General features: G+C 39.2%; 1 protein-coding gene across 2 annotated transcripts in view; it reads right to left on the minus strand.

Moving 5' to 3' along the window:
* Positions 1-107: 107 nt before the first annotated feature.
* The window catches only part of ZC3H6 (zinc finger CCCH-type containing 6), a 35,739-nt gene continuing 7,930 nt past the window's right edge, over positions 108-27,916 (minus strand). For both annotated transcript variants that reach the window (XM_083829667.1, XM_083829668.1), the window contains exons 2-12: positions 17,073-17,253; positions 15,523-15,648; positions 13,693-13,948; positions 11,626-11,744; positions 8,665-8,781; positions 7,030-7,143; positions 6,315-6,422; positions 5,305-5,558; positions 4,144-4,664; positions 3,634-3,873; positions 108-2,530 (exon numbers count right to left, since the gene is read on the minus strand). In XM_083829667.1, coding sequence (XP_083685793.1) covers positions 1,026-2,530; positions 3,634-3,873; positions 4,144-4,664; positions 5,305-5,558; positions 6,315-6,422; positions 7,030-7,143; positions 8,665-8,781; positions 11,626-11,744; positions 13,693-13,948; positions 15,523-15,648; positions 17,073-17,253 — 3,541 coding nt within the window. In that variant the 3' untranslated portion in view covers positions 108-1,025. The remainder of the gene's footprint in view (positions 2,531-3,633; positions 3,874-4,143; positions 4,665-5,304; positions 5,559-6,314; positions 6,423-7,029; positions 7,144-8,664; positions 8,782-11,625; positions 11,745-13,692; positions 13,949-15,522; positions 15,649-17,072; positions 17,254-27,916) is intronic.

A 27,916-nucleotide genomic window follows, 5' to 3' on the forward strand; every position in this document is an offset into this window, starting at 1 on the left:
TGAGCTAAAGGCAACTTTAATCACTTTCATCCTTTGGACACCCCCTCTGCTGTTACTCCAGCCGTCAACTAGCTGCCATCACGTCAACATCACAGTCGTTACCAGACTTTAGCTGTACCCTTTTTAATTTTTTGTTAAAAATGTCATAAAGACACAATGAATACAAGTACTGCAGTTACATCAATACAAAAAAAGCAATACAAATTAAGCAGCTGAATACAAAAATACATTGAAATACATGAACACCACAATGTAACTTATATCACTAATCAGAATTGTGTATGCGTGAAAAAATTAAATAAAAACCTTTTTTGTATTAGACAACTTAGGTATTCTCCACTTTTAACAGTAACTTTCTTCTAGTTATGTACTTCACAATTTCTTCTATATACAGCATAGAATAAAATACTTTTAAAAGATATGACATTTTTACTCCTCAATATGTGATATAGGTCTCTTTTACACTAAGAATATTGACTGCATGAATAAAAACCAATGTCTTACATCGACTGATCTGAAAAGGAGGATCAACATTTTCCTTTTAAATCATTTATGTATACTTCCGTTAGTAGGTTTGGCTTGATGCGTCAGACAATCCTTGTCAAACAGTGTCTCTCACAGTAATGTACATAATATTGCTTGTATTTATACAATCATACAAATGTGGCAATCATATCTAAATGTTGTTTATGAAAGAGACAGCTCACACATATACAGGTCTTCAGACTTTCTTAATGACTTATTTACAATGAAAGTGCTTTTATCAGCTCTAACACGATACATGTTTTTTTTTCTTCTACATGTCAATTATTAGTCTCCCTGAAATTGGAAAAAGTATTATATAGAAAATACCACAGCTTTGCAAACACTATAGCATACTGTATAACTGCATGTGGTTCTGAGATTAGCAGCTGAAAAGTGTTGATAATTATAATTTAAAAATAAATAAAGCAAAGAGGTAAACCAGTTACAAAACAGCAGAAAACTGCAATATTCACAACAGTAAAAAGACTTAAAATCAATTGCTAACAAAATGGTGAAGCAGTTGGATCGAAAGTCTTGAAAACATCTTTTAGCGACTTATCATCTGATTCCCCATTCGGATCGTTATCCTGTGTCTGAGTTACCTGTCCAGGCTGTCTAACCTGCCTTGGATCGCTGTACTGCGGTCTGATTAATCCTGATAAAGCTTGGATAGGAAGATTATGCACCGCAGGTGCAGCGCTGGAGTGTTTAGCCTGAGATTTACTGGTGCTATTTGCTTTATCTGAAGTGGCTTCTGCTGATCCTTCTGTATTTTTTTCCACGTTCAAGGCAGGCTTCGGCAGTGACGCATCTTCCGAGAGACTGGGTTCATTTTTGCCAGAATTTTTCAAAATACTTTTTTTCTGGTTCTCTCCGTTCTCTCCTGAACTAGCTGGAGCCGTGTCCAACGATGATGAGCTGTGATCTCTCGGATCATACAAGCTAATACCGCTCAGTATCGAGCCCGGAGTTCCCAGCCTGACACCACTCGACGATAACTTGGGCGCGTAGGGAGGCAGAGCATCTGGGTCAGGCTTAGCAGTCGCAGCTTCTGAGGTCTGCGAGGAACTGGCAGCAGATCTGGCAAGGCGGGGGTCAAACTTGGAAGGGTGCGAATCCTTTGCAACTCCATGATGCGAATCAGCACTAGACAGTCTGTGGAGCCTGGGATCAACGTTTTTTTGTAAGCGAGGATCTCCTAATTTGCTTGAGCTACTGGCGTGTGAATCTGCAGACTGATCCAGATAGCTGCTCCTGCCCACTAAGTTGTTCTTTGCTTTCGCAGCTAGTCTTGGGTCAGCTGGCATCGCATTTGGATGGGGATCGTTTTTCAGATTCCGCAGTTTATTAAGTCTCTGGTCAGCAATGAGTGGAGGAAGAGGTAAATTAATTGAGGAGACGGGGTCAGGCTTAGGCAAAGGTACCGGGAGCAAGTCTTCAGGTGCCCATACAATATGCTTAGCAAAGTTTGGTTTCATCAGGGTAACGTCCATTTTAATGTGGCTGAACTGCCTAAGCTGCGATCGGGGATCCCTCAATGTTACACCAGGCAAAGGTTCCAATGGTATCAGAAAAGCTCGTTCTCTCAGTTCTCTTTCTGAGTCCTCTTCATCATCATCCATCCCTTTTTGCTTGACTTTTACACCGGTGTGAGGGTGGTGTAAGTCTAGCTTTGCTCCCCCAAGAGATGAGCTGGCATGACCACCCTCATTAACCTTGTGCATCCTGGGGTCTCGTACAAGTCGGGGGTCCAAGGCTGCGGATTCTGAAGGCTTTCTGGGGGTTGACCTTGGCGAGGCCCTAAGTCTTGGGTCTGCAGCCTGAGGCCCTGCACCTTTGTCTTTTGCCAGCCTCGGATCAGTAGGAATACCAAGCATGTGCTGCTCTGTGGAATGCTGTTGCCGATTCCTGAAGTTTTCACTTTGCTTCTTCAAGGTTTTTAGTATCGATTTAACACTGCTCCCCTCTTCTTCTTCACTACTGGAGTACCAGTTGACATTGTCATCTGAGAAAAGAGGATTCAAGTAAATGATCACTGGGGAATAAAACAGTGCATTTACTCATATAAAGGGGTAACTTCTCAATAAAATAATGGAACTGAGTAATAATACTAAGGCCTGATATCAAGTCCTCACTCACTGTATTACGACCACCATAATATGACAAAAAAACAAATTAAATAAGGAACTGAAAGAAAAATAAATGTAGTTAGCTGAGATACTCCCAAATTCTGCTACATTCTCTCCACATCTCTCTCTCTTGATACTAATTTGGGAAAATAACCTACTTCCAAACAATTATTTCTACTAGTACTTGTAAAAGACAACAACATTTTAAAACTGAGTCTGAATGAAAGTGACCTTGCATTGCGGAATAGGTAAAGTAAAACAGCACCTTACAGTTGTCTTAAAAACAGATATATTACCAATGTGGAATTTGCTGCTTCATTACACAGATAACAGAAGTACTTCCAAAAGCCACAGAAAAGGGTGCAGCAGCAAGCAGGCCAAGGGACAAACGTACTCTGTGCTGCTCAAGCTGATCTGCAGATTTACTGTTCTCTATTGGCTATAGCTTACAGAAACACTCAAATTAAACACTGCAAATTTCAGATATTGCAGAGGGAAAAAAAAACTGCTCTAGAGAAACGGAATATGCAAAAAAGATCAAGAGGCACAACTGAATAAACAGAATCTAAGAGGCTCTTGCAGTATTGGCAGTTAGAAATAATAACCCTGTTTCAATCAGGGGTTTTAAGAAGCAATTGAGTTATCAGCAGGAGAACCTTTTAAAAGTGCAGACTACATCAAAAATTATCCACAGATCTACAGTTGGCCTAGATGATCTTAGACGTCTTTTCCAACCTAAATGATTCTATGATTCTATCTTTCTACTTCGAACTGAAATGCAGAAACTAAACCTATACTAAAATCCTAGAATAAGCTGGAAAGAAAAGCAAGTACCTTGATCTGAAAATATTGAGCTGGTACTTGTGCGCTCACAGTAATTATGAACGGCAATATGATGAAAAATTCAAATCAACGGATTTGTTCCAGGATAATATATGGTCAGTAGGCAAATTCTGAACATTAACAAAATTAACTTTACCTTCGTCTTTGCTCATTGCCCTCTGACCCTGGCTGCTGACAGAGTCTCCATCTCTTTGATGCTTTTGACTAAGTCTTACATAAAGGGCTTTCTGCATTGCTGGAAGAAAATCTGGTACATTAATGGATGGTTTATGGCCCATATGACTACTCATGCAGTCTGACTCGCTTCCACCTTGATGAGACTCTTGAGCCATTAGGTGAGCCTGGTGGTCTGTAAATTCTCCATGCCACGTTCCATCTGCAGTACAAAAAAAAATAAACAGTCAGCAGGTACCCCATACAAGCTTTTAGAGCAAAGGCAGTAAGACACAAAACACAATCTAGCAAAACTAGCACAACATATTACACAAATGGAAAGCATCATCTGAAAATGTGCATATGGTGAAGGCATTAAAACAGGTGTGGTTTTCTTTCCAAAACTCTTTCAGCTGCTCAGCTTTCAAGCCATGTTTTAACACTGTACAACTACAAAGCACCATATGAAACAACAATTCTTAAATGTCCTTACCACCAGAGTTATTAGCTGGCTGGAAGTTATGTACAGCTTGATGAGAATAATAATTGTCGTAGAAATCAGCTGGATTCTGAATAGGCTCGTAATTCATGTTTGGTTGCCGTTCACCAGGCATCTGCTGGTACTGTGGCCCTGGAGGACAATGATTATCTCTCGGCATATTCACCATATGTCCTTGAACTCCTGGGCCGCTGTAAGATCCACCAAGACCTGGTGGTGTCAGAGGTGGACCACCTTGCTGTCCTTGCATAGGCATACCAGACTGGTTCTGTGGTCCTAGAAAGCCTGGTGGAACACCCTGCATAGGAGGACTTTGCGGCATTCCTGGGCCTTGAGGCCCTCCACATGGATGATGTCCAGGAGAACCTGGGTGCATTGGTGGTCCATTATGTCCTTGCGACATGCCAGGTCCTGGCCCTGGACTTGAACCTGGATTATACATATGCTGAGAATGGGGATCATTTCCCTGAAACGGTGGTCTTGGTGGTGATGAGCTGTTATAAAAGGTTGGTGGCCTGTAGGCAAAAGAAAATTAATAAATCACTTGCAAAAATTTTTCACTTACAAACAGCCTACTAGCTATCTCCTCCCCATCTTCTCTCTTACGAATGCCTGTTTCATATATATTTGTTTTCAAGTTGGATAAAAATCTGAAAGCAAAATAATTTTCAAGAAGAATAACTGCGTATGTTACAAATAGCTCATAACACATTACTGAGCTTGTCTACAAGTAGAACTTTTTTTTTTTTTTTAAATTAGCACATGCAAAACTGAACATTTGCTGCAACTAAGAGTTTTAAACATGTCACAGCCAACAATCTCCATTGGGAGTGTCCACTGTCTTTGGTCAGGAAAGATCTAACCATAAAAAGACTTTAGAAGGAGAATGAACTTTGCTCAGCCTGCAAATGGAGATAGACAAGACAGACACAGAGCCAAAACAAGAGCCAAAGGAGTGGCTTTCTGGAAGGTCAAGGCTCAGTAAATAATCCTTTTAAGGAAAGCATTAAATGAGTAAATAATTGATAGCCAGTATTTGACGGATCATTATCTTAACAATATACTCAGAAGCGTATACTGACAAAAACTAAGAGAATATTTTACGCATTTATGTAGCCACGTTCTAAGAACTCTAAAGAAAAATCTAAAACCTACTTTTTTCCAATTTTGTGTGCTAAATCCACAGTAGGCTTCACAACAATTTCAAAGAGAGATGGTATTTTCTTATATTCTCCTGAAGGATCTTGGTAATTTTCTATATCAGACTCAGAAAACGGATATTGCTCTGGTGGGGTTGGCAGAAGCCCAACACCTGGTGGTGGCTTAGGGAGAGGAACTATACCACGCTTTCTGAGTTCCTCCAGTTCTTTCTCATCTTCATTTTGTGGTTCCTCTTCATTATTCAAAACCTAGAATGAAGCAATATAGCAAAGAGTCCATTATTTTTACAGTATATGCAATTCAATTTAGTCTTGCATTTTCCATTGAAATGTAATTACCTGCTGCAGTACTAGTATATATTGGCAACAAACTCAGGAAAATTAGAAATCTATTATTATTTGTTCCACAGGACACCAATTCACATCCAGGAAGAAAACTATTACTGTAGACAGCAAAGGACAATTTTACAGAGGTCCGTTTCCCTCAAAGAGAAATTTTAAATGACAGAAATGGAATGACATTCTAAAATTCATAATGCTTTTAGTGTTAAACCCACATCACTTTTCTTTTAAGACCTCTTGTATAGTAACTGGGGGGAGTTGTGAATATCCTACTTAACACAAAGGTCAGAATTTCATGAATCATTCAGAGGAGGCAACTCATTCCTTTCTCCACCCTGAGTTCAGAAGTCAGATGATATCTAACTTCAAGACAATTAAAGCTACGCTTCTTGTTATGGAGTGCATGGAGACTTCCACAGAAGGGAGTCCAAAAGTCCATGGGCAGAATTACTAGCTGTGAAAATAAGTGAGTCAGATATGACTGAAAAATAATGGGTGGCAAGGGGAATTTGATGTATGGAACCGAGTCACAGACTTGCAGCACTGAAGAGCAACAGGGAATTTTAGCGCCATTAGAGTTTAGCACCAAAGCCCCATGGAAATTTCTAGCAGCACCCTCCATTCTTTTGGGGGAAACTCACGTTCAGACTACAAATTGCTCACCTTATCCAACAACTCTTTTGTTTCTGCAGTCAGGGGAGCATGAGAAAATTTGCACTTATCTCCTTGATAGCATTTTGCTCCTGTGTGGTAAAACTTGCAAGGGAATTCATGTAAGCAAAATGTTAAGGATTCCTAACAAAGGCTGATCGCTAGTTTGCACTGTTTGGCAAGTTTATTAAATTCAGCTGTCAGCTATCCTTCAATTTTTCCCAAATACTTTATCTTTCCACAGCAGCATCTTAACAATTTTGAAAGCTAATAATCAACTTACCTCTTAGTTTCACTTAGCGTTCTACTAATAATTACATTACCGTAGCCTGAACATTATTTCTGACTAGATACTAAAACTGTGATTAAAAAGATCAGGGTACCAGTTCCAAATACAAAAAAACAAACAAACAAACAAAGAACAAATCAGGGTTTAAAAAGTACATGGATATCAGGATTTTAAAAGGGTAAGGATAAAAGCATTTAACTTCATGTTTTTTATCTTCTAAGACATTAAACATCTTCCTAAACTAAACAAAACCAGTAATTTCATTCATATTTTCTCCTCCTACTGGAGTAGAAAAATTATCTTCCTCTAGTAAATCCATACATACTTTTGTATAGTCTCTTAAGAAAAGACATAGCCACCCTTTAAACTCATTTACATGAATTAGGAGTAAATATCAACAGTCATTTTGATTCAAGTATTTTTTTTTTTTTTAAGGATATTGTGCAAGTAAATGCAGTTCTCTCCTTTGGTGCAGTAACCCTGTATGTAAAACTTGCAGATTTCCTTTTTCTTTTCTATCTCTGCATCATGATCAAATTTACACTGCTCTCCCTATAAATAAGAAAAGAGGAGAAATACATTATCAATCTGAAATGCTGAGTAATTCCACTTTACGTTTAAAGAAAAGCATACTCCTTAGCTGGATTTAAACTTTTTATCATTACTAACACAGCATTATAAGTATGTTCCTATTAATAACGGGGGGTGGGGGGGTGGGGGTGCTTGGACATAGAAAAAGAATTCCTGAATCTAGGTTCAAAAGAATATATGCAGTAGTTAAAGAAAACAAGCTGGTCTTATGGCACCAGTTCTCTTCTCTGTTTCTGCTTAGCAATTAACATTAAAAAGACATTTAAACAAATATTTAAATATTTTACTGTTTTTTTCCCCATACAAACTATTGTGCACTTAACCAGAACATTTGATTCTCTTTTAACATCATGTGGTAGAACCAAAAGAAGTCCAACAAAATATTAAACTACTCCATGTAGGAAAAATGGAGTCCAATCAACATCAAGTTGTCAACCACGTCATGCTATACATCAGGATTTAGTTGCTGGAGAAGTTATTTTTCTACTTCTTTGTAATTATTCTCAGGAAAAATACATTAAATGCTCTTTCAACTACTGGTTTTACAACTGAAGGTGGCAGCAAATCCTCATCTTACTGGAGCATAACATACTAAAATATATAAAGCCAGCAAAAAATGCATTCCTTTCAATTTGCCCCCTTGGTTTAGGCAGAAAAGCACACTAATTTTCACCCTCACTTTCACCACCTGAAAAAGAAACAGAATGTTCTATCATGAAACACACAGAGGAACTGAATATAAATGGCGCACTCACTTATTTGAGAAGGATGGAGTTTTTCTCAAATGTATTTTCTAACTGACTGAACTATTCTAACATCAAAGGATTCAACTTCACAGCAGCATTAGCTTCAAAATGAAGCAACAGCAATTTTTTAATGCAATAACAGACTGTCTTACTAGGGCTTTTGCTTGCCAGCTGACTGTTCTGAATAGTATTCTCTTCCTTCTGTTGCCTTCCACTTGCTGGCTGAATGAAGATGACTTCAGTTCTTTGGTAGGGGAACTATTACTACAACCCCACTTTTTACTTTAGAGAGAGAAATAATTCAGCATAATTAAGCAATTCCTTCAATGTTTCAAAATTCTAGTACCATAAAACAGAGAAATGATCTAATACTTTCAGAAATCTTTGCCCATCTACAGATTCCACACGTAAGATTTGTTACAGATTAACATGACACATTGTCAGTCTAAGTTTATAATACTATCACAGAGGTTTTTACTGTAAATACACTAATTAGCAAACAACCATTTTTAATAGAATTGGTTATAATCGTAGAAGTGTAACAGAGGGAATATTTTTCCACAAAATTTTCTGTTGGCATTTATCTATAAATATGTCAAACATAAGAAGTAAAAAAACTGTTTCAACCCGTAAGTTTTTCTTACATCAGCTAAGTAAAACAAAACAAAACAAAACAAAAATCTTCTCCCTTTCCTCACACCAAAGAAGTATACCGACAGACATGGTGCATATTTACCTTAATACATCTCCCTTCAAGGAAATATTTACAAATTTGTTTGCCTTTGTGTTCCACTGTATGCTGATTTATGAATTCCTGACTCATGTTAACCCATTTCTTCACTGGTTTGCCATCCTGTAAGGAAAATGAACATCCTGCTGATGCTTACTTATTAAGTGCAGCTGCAACAGTATTAGAGCATATTTAGTGCAGTAGTTACCCCAAAATGTGATTAACTACACCACGATTAGGTTCTTAATATTACACCCACAGATCAAAATAAAGGTAAACACACACACTTATACATAAGAAAACTTACACATAAGAAAACTTAGCTGCTTTAATGCTATGTTTGCTATAAATGCTATCAAATCAGAAACTTCTCACACTACAACAGATGTTCTGTCCATTCAGTGAACTTATTTACCTCTCACACTTAATTTGGAAATGCTCAAAGGCAGGGCTGGCTCACAGGCACCCAGTAAGCCCGCTCCCACCTCCCTGATTGAGGGCACCTCTGCACATAGGCTTTGGTAACCACCCCATGACGTGCCACCACCTCTGCAAGCCTTAATGTAAAATAACATTCAGTTGCAAAAGAGACCAAACAAAGCATTTCCTAGTTTTTCCTTGAACTATGCAGTGCTAGCAGCTTGTTGGCCACCAGGAGTCAGCCTTTAATCCTCATCAGTCAGCTTGCTAAGCACACTGATTAACGGCTGGCATTTTCACCCTACAGAGAGAGATGAGAAAGACAACACCCTGTTCCAGCACCAGGTACCCTGGCCAGAATGCCTCCCTCAGGGTCCACTTTTTTGTGCTGTTCTCTACCCAAACTGCACTGCACTTTGTGACTGAGCTGCTTCCCCGTGTGATGAGTGGGGAGACTTGAGGCACGTGGGTAGGAATGGCGATTCACCAGTGCTTCTGGGAAGACAGCAGCAGAGGGGACTGAGCAGCAGCGCTGGTGGTGCATGAGCTCTTGCTGCTGAGAAAATCCCGAACCATCAACCACCTCATCTTTGCATTTCCTTCACAAATCTACTTATCACCCCATGTTACCACCATGCGTGGTGTTCAGTTCAAACAAATTTATTTTCTGTTTTTACAATTTTAAAAAATTTCTACGTGAATATAGTAGTAATGCCTGTAACAGAGTCAGAAGCTGAACAATCATCCAGATATCCAGGCTACCACCTCAGCTACAAAGCTATATTTAGTCTAACCTTCCCCTCTACCTGCTTCTCACGCGATTTTTGTGCCTTATTTGCAATGATAGGTGGTCGCCTACTGATCTGCCAATAGAAGGAAGTTAAGCTTTTCCAACTTCTGATTTCCACAGAAATGAACAGGGATCTGACTGCTGAGTAGGAACGTCTGAAATGGAATGGATGTGGTTCTTCACGGCAATCAAACTGAAAACATGAGCATCAGCACACCCTGTGTCTGCACTCAGTTTGCTTGGCAAATTAAGCAATGTCACAAAACATTAACACTAAGAATGATTAGCAGATTTTATTGACGTTGTGAAGCAATGTCTTGAACATTGCTTCGAGCTAGGAACACCACTCCTGGATCAGTGGAGATCCCATCTCTACTCGGAACACATTAAATCCAGAGAAATCTCAGCTGCCCCAAACAAAGAAGTTCTGAATCCAGTACTTGATCCTCTTCAAGATTAATTCAAATACCAAACGAAAACAATGCCCCAAGCCTTTCTGAGAGCACTGAAAGCCAGTTACCATCCCACACCTCAAAGCACTTGAAACAACAGCTCGAGGAAGGTTGAAATGCTCCAGTTGTGTCACTGAGAGTCCCAGGGACGCAGCTGCGTGGCAGAAGAATCTCATCAGTCACCCCACCACACAATTCGGCATCTGTGTGGCAGAATTCATAATTTCGCTGCAGCCAGGAGCCCAGCTTTTTGTTCACTGTCTCCTAGCCCTGCTGGGGCCTGCCTGCAGCTGCCTCCTCGTCTCCACCCTTCCCCACAGCTTGGAGACAGAGCTGGATGACAGGGCATGTTTGGCAGCACCAGGAAGGAGGAGTCCTACGAACAAGCATCGTCCTAACAGATCAAACGGCTGCCCTTCACCCTACCACATAAAGGGCAGGGAAAGGAAAATCTGATCTGGACCACCCAGGAGCCCCCGAGAGCTGGGCCATCTGCAGAGCACAGAGATAAATTACCATGGCTGAACTACTTATTACTGCATCAGCTAGAAGCCAGCCACGTGCATTCTTCAGTGCAGGAGGGAGGAGAGCCGCAGATATTTTACGGAGATAGATAAACTACCATTGCCTCAGAATCTGATCTCAATGTGCTGTATACATTTAAATGTGATTTTGCTTAAACGATGTTTTCAGCCATAGATGGATTTGATCCTTTAATCAGTAATTTTGTATTTTTTTTTTCATTTAGATAGTTGAAGATTGGTGTGACAAATTTATTAATACCGTGGCAATATCAAACACCAAGTTTTCTCTAATTCCTATAACAATAATTGGTAATTCCTGTAATAAATAATTACTAAACGAAAACCAAGGTCATATATATTTCCATTTCCACCATCATAGCTCTGGAAAGAAGCAGAATCCTTCACGATTCAGAAGAAAATTAGCAAAACATGTGAAGGCTGCCAGTTTCTCCACTGAAAAAACTGAGGTGAATTGGTAGTAGCAAAATGTCATCTTTTAGAAACAGTTAACATGGAAGCTCATACGCCGTTCAAAATCAAAGCTCATAAACCACTTCTGTTAGTTTTTCTTATTTCCAAGAAAAACAAGAAAACAACCTGTTAGTTTAAGTTATCAACTGTACTTTGTACATCAAGTGCAGGAAAATTCTAGTAAGGGAACTGACTTTTATAGAGAAGAGAACAAAAAGTGAAAAAACATGTACTTTTAGTCTTCCGTTAAAACAAGATGTCCAGTCATTTGAAACAACTGCATTAGAAATTCAACTTTAATTCCACATACCTCATGGAAGCCATCAGATCCTTTATTGCCTCTTCCCCTTCCACGATCCTTACGCTTCAATTTCTTCTGCATTCCACGCCCTCGACCAACATTGTAATTATTACCTCTTTGAGAAATACCTGAAAAACAGCAATGACCTTTTTAAATGACCTCAGAAAGTACAGACAGTTACCTAGCGACAACAAATGCAGACAAATATAAAGCTAACTATCTATCTTTTTGCAGTCTGAATTCCCAAATACTGTCTCGAATCATGACTTGGCAAGTAGAACTACACCAACCAGTTATAATTCTATGCAACTGCCTGCTCTTTGAAAAGCTCTTCAAATCAATAGCAGACTGATAAACTGAATATAAAATTAATCTCATTCAAAAAAGCTTCTCACAATTAGAAGTACAAACACGTGACTTCTAACTAGCCCAAACACTTAAAATATTTGTGTGCTATTTGGGCGCTTTCTGAACACAGAACTAACCAGTACAGTTGGCACCCAGGTGCACACATATGCATCACAACATCCAAGAAACTAGAGATCATAACCTAAGGAATATAACAGAACAACTTTGAATGCAATAATATTTAATGACAACTGCTTAGAAGCCTCAAGGCAGTACTTTTATAGCTATGAGCATGTCAGCAGTCATAGCCTCAACTAAAAACATGGAGACAGAGTATCCATCTGCTTTCTCATTAACTTAAAACCAAAGAAAAACAAAGCTCTGCAGACATCATCACATCTGCTTCAGGTGGCAGCCACCCCACAACAGCAAGGCTGATTCCAGGTGACTTGCAGACAGAGATCTTGAAGCAGCATTACCAAACAGCACATGAAAAACACTTTTGTCTCAGCCAAGTAGAGTCTAACAATCTTTTGCCAATTTATTTTGTTCTGAACCAAAATAGAACACAAAAGATCACCCCAGTAGTAAATGAAAGAAAGCTTACTAGCTTTATGTAACACATCATTTTCTTGAGAACTAGTCAGATAGTCATGTCATACAATACCTTGCTCAAATTTTGTGTGGCAGACAAACCTTTAGCCACATTTAAAGGGAGACAATTTTGCAAACTGACTGAATCAACAGTTTCTGAAATATGAACTTTGATGCCAACCTTTTATCTCATAGAAAAAGCAAAGAGAATAAGTGAAGTATTTCTAGATGACAGATCAGGATACCTCTAAAAACAGTATGCACTGTCTCCCTTGTCTAACCTTCCACACCCTAAGACAACAGGTAGTAATATAAGAAGATGGGGGAAGTCAGAAGTCCCTTCGTAATACAGAAACCAGAGATGTAAGCTGGCTTAATGAGTTGCACTGCCATGTTAAGGAAATGATCAGACACCAAATGAAAGGTGCAAGCAAGAATGCTTGCATAACTAAGTTTATGTAACTAGGGCATGAAAAAAGGGCAGCAGGACTCTTTCAGAACACTTTTTCATCAAAATTTGTATCAGTCCAGCTTTGAATGAAAGAAAAGTTGTGAAAAGAAAAACAAAAGGATCTTAGCATACTTACAGGGCAAGCTGATAAATGTATTCAGGCACCTATCAAAATTTCTAAGTACTTTACATAATTTTATATACATGTATACACACGCATACACACAAACACATGGCCTAAACTGGGTATTGGAATTCACCTAATACATACTCCTTCCCCTCCCCTGCATCAAGTCCCATTTCAGACTTCCATGAAATGCCCCAGAAAGCCACTTTACAGCCCTATGATTCCTTAGTAGTTACATAATCAAGAGCTTGTGGTGTTTTTTTTTTGTTTGTTTGGTTGTTTTTTTTTGGGGGGGGTAAGGTTTTATTTATTTATTTACTACATATATAATACCCAACATTTGATCTTTTCATCAATAAATGCAACAATGCAACCATATGATATTCTTCCTTACCAATAAACAGCGTACCATTACGGATGAGAGGCTGCTACCTCACAAGAAAGCCACTGCTTGCAGCTCTCTTCATTCAGCTCTAAACACAAACATCCTGAAATGGTGCATGATACAACTGCTACTGTCATCCATTACTACAGCTAACAATTCAAATTATCTTACCTTTCTGGATCCCTTTCATCCCCTGTTTTTTCACTGGTTCTTTCGGAAATGGAGGTCCTAAATCACTACTGGAGGTCTCTTTAGCTTGCCTGTATTGTTTAAGCTGATCGGCAAAATCTTCATCTTTTTCTTCCTCGTTATAATTACCAAAGTTTTCATCACTGTAATGACTATAGTCATCATACTCCTTACTTTTTACATTTTTTTTATGTTGCATTTTCTGTGAACTCATGTAATTTCCTGATAGGTGTCCATGCTGTATGAAAGGGATTGTATTGTTTAGAAGCAACTCAATATTTCAAACACCACCCCTCCAAACTGCTCTACAAAACCAATTGTTTTTAGTCTTATTGTCATGCTGTCTACAGATCTGCATAAACAAGCATTAATAATAAACAATAAAAGTCAGTTATTCAGTAGAAATTAATACGTTTGACTCTGAGTGCATCAAAGTAGGGAAAAAAAAAGATTGTTTGTTTTTTTTTTTAAACAAAAGAACAGCATCAGGATTTATACTCCAGAAAGCTTCTTAGAGAGGCTGACAAAGAATTTTAATGTATGCAGTCCTAAGCATTCTAAGTACTACTTCTAGTCTGTAAAGATTTTCTTCTAAAAACAAACAGCATTAGTAAAAAATAAATTACTGATTAGAAGGTGTTCAAATCCCATAAATATATATTCAGATCCTTCACAGTTGAGCTTAGATCACATATATAAGAATGCATAGTGGCATTTCTATGTTTAGATAATTACTTTAACTATGTTACAATAGGCAATGCAGTACACAAACAATTTTAAATATAAGACTTTCACACTTAGTTGGAAGACTTTGTACTGATACTGCATGTCAACAAGATTCTTTAATGCTTGTTTTGCTGAAATTTGAGAAGTTACTGGACATTTGTCAAGAAGCAAAGCTGATTAACTTGTGGAGTCTGCAACTGAGCTGCTTCTTGAAACTCAGGCTACTTCGGTGTACAGTGTTCAACAGTTTGAAGAGTATACATTCTGGGAAAGTCAGCAGGACTGAAACAAGAATCCTATGTTTACATTAATAACAGAGTTCTCTCTTAGTAACAGCAGGCAGAATTAAAATTTAACTTGCTATATCCAATTTCTGAAAGGTTAATTAGAACTATGATTAAAATGAAATCTTTCCCTCATGATCTCCATATCCTGATAATCTTGGACACAGATGATGCAATCTGCCCTGTCTCTGACAGTCAGGATAAAATATTTCTTTTGACCCCCTCCTAAGCCAGCACTGTCCCTTCTCCAGTTTCTGCAGACAAGATCTTCAGTTCACTAACAAATCAGGCTGGCTTAGAGGTTTCTGGAATGGTTTCAGGATAAAAGGAAAGTCTCCTCTTCTCCAAAGTAATACAGTTCCAACAAGCCTCTAACTACTCTATCTCACCTTTAGAGAATGGCATTCTATTTCACCCAGTGGTCTCAGGAGGGCTGCACAGACTGAGAAAAACCAGGACAAATTGAGCTATCAGAAAGCAGCAGCAACTCTAGATATTTACAGGTGACTTTTCAAGAGCTGTTTCCTTAGTACTGTCTAAATCCGAGGTAGGCAATAGTAAAGATATCTTAATAATCACCTGATAGAAGAAAAATAGCATAAATCTTGTTTACAACACCTACACTCATGCTACAGATAACACTTTACATTTGGAAATCTGCCCAAAGGAGATGAGAACTATACGTACTTCCTGAAATCTGTGAGAACAGGCTCTGTGATCAAGTCAACCTTCGAAAAACACAACATTTTTAAAATTGCACCCAAATAAATACATGGGAAATCAAGTTTAAAAAAATTACTACCTGACTGAATGAAGAATCATAATCTCTGTATGAAGAACTGCTACTCTTTTTATGTGATCTTTCTGTACGTTCAATATCAGAGTCATGGCTGTAGTCTGAACTGTCATCACTGGAAGGGGAGTTATGCTGGAGAAAAAAAGAAACAGAAGAAAATAGCTCTCTAAAATGCTGTTACATAATTTACTATGTAACTGGTTTGCTGCATGTGAACTTAAACAGACCCCTAGCCCAAAATATGGCAGTATTTTCTTAACTCTAACAAACATCCACCTCTGGGGGGAGACCAAAGAAAGCACAGTTTGACGACCCACTCTCTTTATCAGAGAAAGATTTGATCCAATGAGGCTTTTGAATGAAAACCTTGAGGGTTATCTGGTTACTCTAGGTTCTATCAGTTTCCCAAGGGTTTCTCTCTCTGAGACCTACTTCTTTGCAACATAGCAGAGATGCTGCTGGAAGGCTAAAAAATCTGGGAGCCATCTAGAAACTTGCATATGACTATAGAATAGATTGGCATCCCGTCATTTTCTGCTGGGAGAAAACTCAACATTACTCCATTACAAGTGCATTTAGATGTATTGGTTTGTAGAAGATTTAGAGGGGAAACTAGCTGCATAAAAATCAATTGTAATTCTTCTTCTCCCCTTCTCAAAACCATACCATAACACTATAGTTCCGTGATTTGTAGAAAATGGCAATCAAGTTTAATTTATTAGGTGAAAATTTTGTGAATCTCTTGCATTTACTTAAGAGTCAACTAAAATACGTTCTATGCATTATCTTAAGGTTAAGTGTACTGAAGAATTCACTCAACTGGCATGAAATCTTTTCTTTCCATAAGTATGCTAAGAAACTGAACAAATGAAATTGAGAAATTTACATTATGCTTGTTATTGTAAAGAAATTCTCACTCCCTGTGGTTTGCCTGCCATCACCTTTGTTAGTGGCCAGTGCTTACGTTATATTGCTGCTTAAGATATAAACAATTTCAGAAGTGGTTTAACACTTTGGTCTTTTATGTCAGAACTGCCACAACCACTGACAATGTCAAAGTGCAAAATGTTCCCAAATGTGAGTGTTTTGTAAACTGCAATTAAGAGAAATGTTGAAATAAATAAGCATCCAATGAAAACGTGTATCACAAATAACATAGTTAAACCCACAATCTGATTATGCATTTCTTTTAAAGACAAGCTGATGAAAACCAAGTTTATGAAATACACTTAGTCAAAGCTAACAAGTAAGTTTCTAAACTATCATTTGAAATGTGCTACAGCTGGATTACTTAATGATTTATGACCTCTTACTCCACACAAACTATCGCTGAAATACATGAATATGCACTGCCACATGTCAAGGTCTACTTAAATTCTTTAATGCTGAAATGCATTGATAAGATAGGAAACTCAAAAAATGCACTCAAGTCCAAAAACTGCCTAAATAGTAATAATGCCGTTTTTAGACGTCTTTCATTTCCTGGATTCTTGTCTAAATCTGGAAACCTGGAACTAAAATAAGCACTTTCAATACTCTGGTTTGCGTTTTCTAACCTTATGCTTATCCCGTCTTCTCCTTTTTGACTTTTTCTTTTCTTTTTCTTTTTTGCGTTTCTTCCGTGATTTTCTATGTCCTTTCTCATTTTTCTGTTTATCATCACCTTTTGAACCATGTTCTTTCACATCTTCATAAGCTGCATCATCTATTTCACCATCTTCAAGCTCCCCATCTTCTCTGTAGGAGGAAAAAATATCAATACAATAAAATTACATAATATTATCTCTCTTGTCTGTCCAACAGCACAATAAAAACAAAGCCACCCAATATTTCTTTCCACCAGTTACATTTTCATACACAAGCTTATGCATATTATAATACAAGTAACACCCCAAAAACTACTAGGATTTTCTTGTGTAGAAAAATGGAGTAAAAGTCATTACACGCACTTGAATTGTACTGCAAAATAAAATAGAATTAATAATAATAATAAAACTATGGTGTGTTTTTTGCTTTGTTTTACTTCTCAGAACAAACACCTTCCCTTCTTCCATAATTTCCTCCAACATAGTTAAAAACACAGCTTCAATATATCGCCCACTGCTGCACTTAAACCCATTTCAAACTGAAAACATAGTTTGACCATTTCTAGAAATACTTAACTACAATGCTATTACTTCTCTTTATGTTGCTGTACTTGCAGAACAGATATGGTCAAATTTAAAGGCAATTAAAACTCTCTGAAAGCCATACAGTTAGGAATAGCAGTAAGAAAAACAAGCAGTTGGGCACTGCAGGAAAAACAATGCACCATCCTATGCACACTTTTCCTTCAACACACTTTTTCCTGGAACTTCAGATGAGTCTGTGCTAACTAGTGTGCAATGGCTAATGGCCTGAGCAGTTCCAAAAAGGAAAATTACTTTGGTGGTTAAACTGAATCTTTAAAATAAATTAATGGTAGTGGATGACAAGAAGGGAGCAGTTAACATTTGAAGTCAATTTGCTGGAATCTAAACACACAGATTACGCTATTTTTCTAAGATGCCTGGTTTTTGTTTGCTTGTTTTTCCAAATTTCTAGCCCTGACTTCTGTAGGGTTTCTTTTCACACAGCACAGCAATAACTGATACAATAATCATTGTAGATGGAACCATAACTTGTGCAGATGAACATGACAGTGTCAAAAGTCTTTACATTGGAATTAACACCAAAAGATGATTCAAAAGCAAACATATAAATATTAACACAAAATGCGTCACTTCAAGTGCTTGCTGACTAAATAAGAGAAAGGTTAGTGCTCATCTCTACCTGTACGGGGGGGGGGGGGGGGGGGGGGGGGGGAATCTATATATATGATTACGTAAGCCTTTAATAACAACCCTGAAAATATTTTGCCATAAAATAAATACATCCAACAAAACACTAGCTAACCTCTGCCCAATCCCTATTTCTAGCCTATTTTGTGAGACTGCTGAAGCAATCCCAATCCCCCTCCTGTTATTTGCTGGGTTTTGGTTGTGGAAGAATACACTACTTTCAAACTTACGTAACTGGCTCTATATAACTCTTTCTACATTACTTTCCACTGCGCCAGGAATTCAGACTTTGTAGACATCACAGAACCTTACACAAACACAACACTGTATTTTTACATGGAGACTACTTGAAAATGGTGTGAAGCCCTATCATGCCTGAAACCATCACCCTGTGAAAGTACCAGATTCAGCAGGTACTTAACAGAAAAGCTGCCGGGTGGGGGCAGCAAGGGGAGAAGCCCACAGATACTACAAAACCATATACAAGTTCAAAATAGGAAATTCAGGTTTTTGTCACAAATCTCTACCCTGTAAACAGAATCCTCATTTACTAGTGAACAGACATCATAAATCCTGAAGCGGGCACTGCCAACAACAGCTGGCAAAACCAGCCGTGAAATCAACACAGTGAAAAAGGTAGTTAAATGAATCTATGTATTGTTTTGCTTTTTTCTAACTTGTATTTCTTACTATGGAGGATCACTTGGTGGTTCTAAAACTACTCTTGCACATACTATTCTTTGCTGCCGGTGGGCAACTTCTGCTCCTCTCTGCCAACACATACAGACTATCACTGCTGTATGCTTTGATTCGAGACTACCATTCTTTCATCTTTATACAAAACAGTAAAAAAAAAAAAAAAAAAAAGCTTAGTATGACATTTAGACAAACAATGTAGTATATTTAATATCAACCAAATTACTTACAAAATGATGAACTACTGCGAAAACCCTGAGATTAACGGAAATTGGGAAGTAATTTGTTATTTGGAATGCAAGTATCTGCTGATCTAGACCATTGAGGAAAATGGTACAGAGTAAAATACAGTTTTTAATGAAGAAAGAAAAAAATTAAGACAAAACAATCTTCCACTTGATGGAGAGATTGTTAAAACGGTAATATTCCTTGTGTACTGTTAGTCTGGAAGAGTCAAACGCTTTATCCTGCATGAAACAGGAATGCAACAGTGTCTGTTAATAAAGCTTTGAAGTTTTTGCCTAGTCAATGAGGCTGAGTTCCTTGCAAAATATCTTCTGATGTCCCTGGAAATGCAGGAGTAGTGGGATGCAGGGAAGACAAGTGAACCCAGAATCATATTAAACCGGTTGTGATCTATGCCTCTATATATTTCAAACATCTGAGAAACCGGGCATCAGAGGCTTTCAAAGCCTTTTGTACCTAAGGAACAATGTAGCCAGCCCTCCTCATCTCTGATCTGCTCACATCTCTGTTATGCAGCTGCTCAGAACACTTACATTAGAATCGCATACATACTTTTTTTTTTTCCTAAAGCACAGAGTTTAAGCAGAAAACTGTTCTACATCTGTGTCCACATTCTGGACTCCGGCACTGCAGCATGTTTAAAAGGAGCAACTGAAAAATCAGCTCTTTATTGCGATGCATTCTGACTGACTGGCTACCATAAACACATACTGAAAATGCATTACAGGATTTTAAAAAAAAATCATCCATCACAATTGCACTGGGATGTCTCTCAGTACAGCAGCCAAGAAACACTACTAGAATTATTAGATTAACAGCTTCGTAAACAGAAGATTGAAGATTTCATACCAAGGCTTAATCTTTGTTAAGGACAAGGTTGTCTATAAGCAGTAACAAAAGATCATAAAGCACAGAGAGATGCACAGTGCTCCAACCTTTCGGTATGCATCTACTGAGGATAACTTCTGGTATCTGAATGGAAACTGGACTTGACAACAAAAAACTTAAAGCTGTTGAAATTTGGTCTCTCGGAGTAGGAAGAAGTGACAAAGCATTACGAAGACCTCAGATACAACAGACTCGTAAGCCTGGCAAAGCTGTAACTTTGTCAGGCCCTGTGGCATTTGCATAAAGATCTGCCTTCCTGAAACAGAAGGAACTTAAAGTCAAGATGTGAACACAGCTATCATTGGAAAACGATGACATTCACTTTATCTGCTGTGCCTTGCTGCTGTGAAAGGAAAGAGGGGCACAGGCCTCGTTGCTCTCACTTGGCAAATAGAGCTAGATGAAAAAGGAAAATGATTTGGCATACAAACCAAAAGGCGCCTAAACTAAACCCATTTTGCTTGCAGTCTGCCTGGGGTAGCTACCTAACAGGATTTATGATCCACCACGTCTGATGCTCCTTGCTCTGGAACGATCCTGAGGGACCATCATTGAAACAACGTGCTTCTGCTCGACAGTTGGTTCTGGTGTAAAAGAAAGCAGCAGCAGAAATTAAATGAAAGCAGGGCCCAGAGATATTTCTGGTAACCTTAGGCCAATAGTACTTTAAAATCACTTTGTATCTATTAAGAAAAAATAAATTAGCAGTGGTATTTATACGTATAAAACATGTATGTACCAGCCACTGCTGACCTAGAAACATGCAAGCCTGGCCATTCTGAAACCAGAATGGCAGTACTCCAGTACACTGATCCTGAAGGCAACAGAAAGTCTTCCAAAGAGGCCCACAAAACAACTTATGAATTGTTGTTGGTCCAGTAGTATGATGTAAATACTAAACAACTGCATTTGAGCTACACCAATTTGAATAATGTTAGAGCAGCAAGAATAAATCCACATTAGACAAGCCACAGTAACACTTAATGATAGAGAAAAGAATTTAAAATTCCCCTTAAATTGAAATTACATAACTACAATAAGACCAGATGGGGAGAATAAATAGGAGAAATTTACTGAGAGGGAAGATCTCCCTCTCTTTTGAGCTGAAGTCTCAAGTTCAGATTCCTCTCTTTTAGGAACGAAACCGGCATCTGGTCTTTCCATCTGCCTCGTTCCATTCACCCCCTTGCATAAATAGATGGATAAACAAATAAATAGATAAAAAAATGAAAATACACAGTGGTTACGAACTTAGAAGCAAGCCATAGTACTGATTTTTGTAAGCTGAGTAAATGGATGCACTAGGGAGAAGAAATGGGAAAAAGAACAAAGAAAACACATGCAGTTATTGGCTCACAAAATCCCATAAAGGCCCTGAAAAAAAAGGAAGGCAACCTATTTGGGGTGGCTCCCTGCTCACCCATACCTCCCAGCGGGCCCTGCAGCCTATGCCATGCTCTCCTAGCACCTGGGGCCAGCCCACTGCACCGCACCAAGGCCAGGGACAATACATTGGAATATCTATCCCAAGCATAAAACAAATCCTGTTTTCAAACACCACAGAGTCCGTTATCCCAGGCATTCCCTGACAAGTTCGGAAGTACATCATTTAATAACCCATGAAAGTATTTATTAGTCAGGTATCTCCTGGAGAGATGTGACAAACTGTGCATAACTGAAATGCAAATATTTATGAAACACCTGCCACTATAAGGAAAAAAAAAACAGTCTTTCCTATTTTGACAAAGTGAGCTAAACTCACTTGGGTCAAGGACATCTACTCAATTAAAATATCCTCTTCAGTAAAACAGCTACTGAAAATGCTCTCTGGGAAATAAGGCATTTGCCAGTTTCCAGTTCCTCTGGGAACTGCCATCATATATTTACACTTCTGGGATGCATGCATGACTCAAGTATCTTTCTAGGAAAAACAACTGCAGAATCTCAGGAATACTATCTTTTGTATTGTATTTCAGAGGTACTGTTACAAAAGTTGTTCTCTACTCCCGAAATGCCTAAATTATCTCCTCAAAATCCTAAAATTTTCCAAGGACTGAACTTCAAGAATGTTAAAAAAAAATAAAATCACTGGATAAGTATAATTTGAAAAGATACTGGCCTAAAACATATTTCCAGGAAATGATTTAATTCTTCTTCAGAGAAAGCTTGGAGGAAGCTATAGAGCAGAAACTACCTTTGGTTTAGGCTTCCTTTTTTATTGAAAATCCAAACTGAAGCTAGACGCTAGAAAGCGAGTGCAGAACCTCCCCCTTTCAGAAGTTCTCTTCCTACATGTGTTCCACGGACTTGGCTATAGCAAACAGCTTTGGGAAGGGCTTTCAGTGATGTGAAGCAAGACTACCTCCTTTTCCACTACTGAGTAATAAAAGTCAACAAACAGATGTCATCTGGAAAATACATAGCTAGTAGATGATTTTCTAGGAAATGAGTCCTAGCTTTATGCTGTTTTCCCTTTGGCAGATAACTACAGTCACACCACTGATGTAACCAGAGACAACATCAACTTCTGTTTTGCACAGTACAGTGCTTGCTTACAGAATATTATGGATTTACACAGGATCTTAGAATGCTTCTATTATTGCTGGAGACATCTGACATAAAACCAAAATTTTCTTAATGTAGAAAAGCAAGGAACTGTCATCTTCTTTCTTTTTCAAGACTTTATTTCTCTTTCAACTACCCTACCCCACAGAACAATACAACAGAGAAAGACCCTTCACTGAAATAATGCCAACACACTGTGGGGGGAACAGTTTAGGATGCAATTCCTACACATTGCATACCTTAGGAGTCACAAAGACAGCCTCTACGTTGAGGGAATACACACTGGCATTTTATTTTTTTAAACTTCTGCCATGTGTTACCTTCCTGGATTCTATACTTGTATTTGCGAAGGCTGAGCTAAACCTGACACATCTTTTGTCTCTTTCTTTGATATTCCTCTAGATTCCCTAGGGAAAGAAAAATATCAGAGCAAAGAAGGATTTTGCAGGGAAGCTATGAGAGCGTCACGCTTAGCTAGATTCCACACATATTGCTCCAAACTGAATAGGCAGTGCTGTATGTGTTTTTCACAATGCAGACATGCATTAAAAACAGCGGGATTCCCAAGCTGTTTGATACTGCCCCTACACACATTTGGAAGCTGCAAGACAAAGCGTTAATAAAAAGCAACAGGTTAACACAGATTCTCCTCATCAGTTCCCACAAAGGACACCTGGAATACAGGATCCAACTTGTAAGGGCATGGAAAAACTACAGCTTTCCCCTAGTGAAAGTATACCACCTTAAAAGGGGACACCAATTATTTTTGTATTCCTTATGCTGTGAACCCCCCTGAGCACCGAAGCCTTACTTGGGAAGAAGCACACTTGGGAAGAAGCGTTGCACAAGGTGGCCTACCCCAAGGTGAGGCAGCCATTCACTGCCGACCCCAGCAGGCCTCACAGCCGGGCATTTCCCACTGCAATTTAAGTCCTTCTGGAAGGGGAACAAAAGCGACTTCCTGAAATACCCAGTGTAAGTGACTGGGAGGTTGTTTGGCTACCATAGCCTGACCTACTGGAACTTCCTCACAAGGAGCCCTGGAGAAGCTTAGTGATTAAACCACATTGCCAAATGGTACTGCTATTTCCTCCTAAGCCACGGGACAGTGAAGGCAATCTTGCTGTCCAAAACACAGGCGATGCAAAACTGACACCACCTAAACACCACGAGCTAAACAAAGCCTGTCTGAAGGCAGCACTCTGGCACCGATCCTGTCCTACGAGCCCTGCACAACAAAACTTGGTTCATCTCCAAAGGCCGGGGAAAGAACTAAACTTGCTGATGGATCACTCCCTCTTCCATGATCCCTGGACACTTGGAACTTGATGGATATGTGGAATAAACCTATAAAGCATTTTCACTGCCCCAAGCGTATTTCTAGCACATCTCCAAAATGGATTAGAGAGACACAGAAGCCAAGTAATTTTTAGAGGAGAATCGGTCTGGTAAAATCACTGAAAGACCAGTTAGACGATTCTTAGGTTATGGAAAACAGAAATCCACACGTAAAGTAACCCACCACCACTCCAGTACTTCCAGGGTAACACCTAACATTCAAACTTGGCTTTAACTTACCTTTCTTGCCCTTACCCCCCTCAGTTTTACAAACAGCATTCTCTGTCTTCAAAGATTTATGACTCAAGCTCCTGAAGCCCAAGATACACAAAACTAGCTGCATCTTCTCAGTATGCTAATGATCGGAGCTCTGAAGTATTTTGAGGAAACTGGAAGTTGTTTTTTTCCCCTCCTGGGACTGTTTTTTCAATCCTCCCAATGCAATTACTTGGCATACATGCAAATACAGCAGGTGCCATGTGAGAATCTAAAGAATACTACTGTATGCTTTAAGAACTTACAGGAACAACATCATACAACCAAAATGGGAAACTTTATCATCAAACATTATTTTCTGTTAAGTTCATTTTTGGTAGGTTTAATTCATAGCTGAGGAAAGGTCTCATTTAGAAATTTAGTTTTGTTTTACAATGTGATGCCCTTGACTTTGCTTATTAGAATAAGCCTTAAAGAGAACGTTAATAACCAAGAATTTCCGAAAGCATTACCAACACTAGAAAAAGTATATAGAACAAAAAAGTGAAAGTTGCAAACCTCTCCCTTTTACTTCCTGTACACAGAGGATTGCTGTAGAGAAAGGACCCAGTAACAAGACTGCAAACATTACCAACGATCAGAACTCCAGCACATTAAGCAATAAATTATTTTTAAGCAGCTACTAATTTCTGGTGACAAATGAATTTTACTGTCCAAATATATATATATGTACACACAAGTCTATTTCTTCCTAAAATGAGTGCATTGTTAAACCTTCACCTCTTCTTCCTGCAATTAGTTCTAAAAGAGATAGGGTATCATAAAACATCCAGGATGTCCAAAATCTCATCTTCTCACGTAGGAACAGCATATTAACAGCCCTCAGTTCACAGGAGCTGGTAACAGCGTAGTGCACCTATGCTGCTGACCTCTGCAATAAGGCCATATGATGCAAGAGAGAGACAACACAGGTGGTTTGGGCACTGGTCAGGAGCCATTTAGTGAAATGACACACCCCTCACAGAGGTGACTGCACAGACCCGCGGCTCGCCACGTCTCACATCCATGCGCGCACTCTCTCCTGCCCGCTGCCACGTGATCAACCTGCAGCACCCTCACAGCTAACATGGTGCTGTTGGAAAATCCTCACAAGCACAAGAACTCAGCTGCATTCCATGGCACAAAAGTTACATGTCTCAAGTAATGTCTATTAGAGGTCTAAAATTTATTACATGAATTTGCCCTAGCAATCTGCTATGCTAGTTTTTATGAATGAGTAAGGGAAGAACTACAAAAAGCAGATGTTCTTTCAGTCAGCCAGCGTCCAGTGACAACTGATGCTGGCCTTTTCCACAGCGTTACGCTGGTTACTTACAGCAGCTTGTAGTTGTCCTTTAAGTTTGACCACTCTGCAAATACACAGCTATTTTAACCTACAGCCAGGAAGTGAAATTGTTATTGAGAAAAGTTACAGAGCAGATTGCTTGGGTTTTTAATCTTTTATCCCTAGGCTGGCTTTGACAATGGGGGAAACACAGGAGGCAGAAGACAAAAGCCAGGTTCCTGCGGTGGCAGTGGTGGTGGCAGTGGAGGCCAATGAGCCCGCCAGAAGGCCCGCTTTCTCACCCTGCTGCCTACCCACCTCCAGCTGCAGACGTTTCTTGCTGCACAAGAAGTGACAGAGACTCACACAGACCACCCCTCCGCCCCAGGAGGATGAGGACTAACAGCCATGCAAGTCAGACGCATTTTTGCCACTCCTGCAGTGTTTACTGGACAGTAAGTAAGCCTTGTTTGCCCATAGGGCATATTTGGGAGTGGTTTTCTCTTCATTTCCTATTTTCCTAATGTCAAAGCCAGTTTTGAAATCATGTTCAGAACCAATAAATCACTACAAGGCTGCACACAGGGATCACAAACAACTTCAAGTTAACATGAATGCATTCTTTGGTGATTAACTATTACTAAAAAAAAAAGTCTCCGAATCCAGCTACAAGTAAACATTTTCAAATCAAACTATGCACACATCGACAGAGGGCATTAATGAACGGGCAGAATAAAAGACACATGCAAGTCATCCACTGTGATATTAAATATGGATGGGAGCCTCACAGCCAGGTGGGCTGGATGGTATGACAACGGATTATACGAGATCTTGAGCCCTTCAGCTCCACAAACGCTGCCCGATCTGTGCTGCTACGGTGCTTCAAGGAGCTGACGAGCCATAAGGATCAAGACAAGACACCAGCAAAGCAGCCTGCAAAACAATGCTGACTGAGCAGCAGCAGAGGAAGCGTGTAACTGGGGTATACAATACAGACTTGAATTTACTGTTACCCATCCCGTCTGCAACCAGCCACTTGCACTTTTCCCTTTGCTTCCCACTGACTAATTTCCCAGAGCAGTTCTCCATTAGGGTGAACCAGCCCAACCTGTTGTATCAGCAGTTTAAAATCATAATTGCCAAGGAGACGAGTGGAAAACGGGTACACTGAAAGGGAACAGGTAATGCCTAAGAAAGCTGGAAGAAGAAACTGGGAAAATAAAGTAAATACAAAGGAGCAACTGTGTGGAGTCTCTATTCACCTGGTTTGTCTGGACCGAATCACAAATCAGTTTATCTTGAACAAGAAAGTGACTATCAAATGAATTTCAAAATGTAAAAATGATATTCAATGTATAACAAAGAAGTGTGCAATGGGGGTTTCCATAGTTCTTGGAAAAGGAACCTAAAATATAGAAAAGCGTGACTTTGCAGTGGCATTTCCAGAAATCAGGACAATTTTCTCAAGAAACTTTGTACAGGACGTTTGGGTGTCCATCAGAGAGCTGTCTTAGATGCAGAATTTACTTTGTTGCACCATGAACAAGTAAAAAGGGGCCTGCTACTTAAATGCAACCACGCTGGCTATGGAGGCATTACTTGCACCTCCGTGATCTGTGAGTTAGCATCTCACTGCTCAGACCTATCATTAGGTCACTGCTATTTTTAAAGCAGTTAATACTATAGGAAAACTCTGTGTATGGAGATTAAATGACAGTAAAGCAGAAATGGCAAACAGAAAGAACCAATACCAATAGGACATTTTATATATAATTACATATATATACAAAAAAACCACCCTCCAACTCACAGAAAAAAATACTTTCTTGCGTTTCTGGCAACTGGAAATCTGGCACTGGTTTCAAACACAGAACTATTTGTAGCAAACAAGTCCTTCTCTTGTCTGTAACAGCTCAATATTAGTCAGAAAATCAAAGTCTGCAGAAATCTGCACGAGGACTGAACTCTTAGGTTTGCAGCAAGCATTCAGTCTTATCTGAGGCACGTAGGCATTCAAGCGGGTGCCCCACTGGCCACATGCAGGACAGGACAATGCCTATAAAACAAGAGTTCAGGCGGAATAGCAAGCGCCCTGTCTGGGGGCGTGACAATACCCGCAGACTATCACACTAAGCAGGCCGTGCTGATGTCCGGAAGAACGCACTCATTGCACACACAGCAGTTTATACACCAAGGCTCCTTCCTTAAAGCTGCGCTCCTTTTTCCCACAGTCTTGCCTTGCTGATGGCAAGCCAGAGCCGAGTTTGCGTGTATCCCAAGGGGACTTCGTTCCTCTGAATTTATTTGC

This window comes from Anser anser (genome assembly GCF_964211835.1).
Source record: "Anser anser genome assembly, chromosome: 3".
NCBI lineage: Eukaryota > Metazoa > Chordata > Aves > Anseriformes > Anatidae > Anser > Anser anser.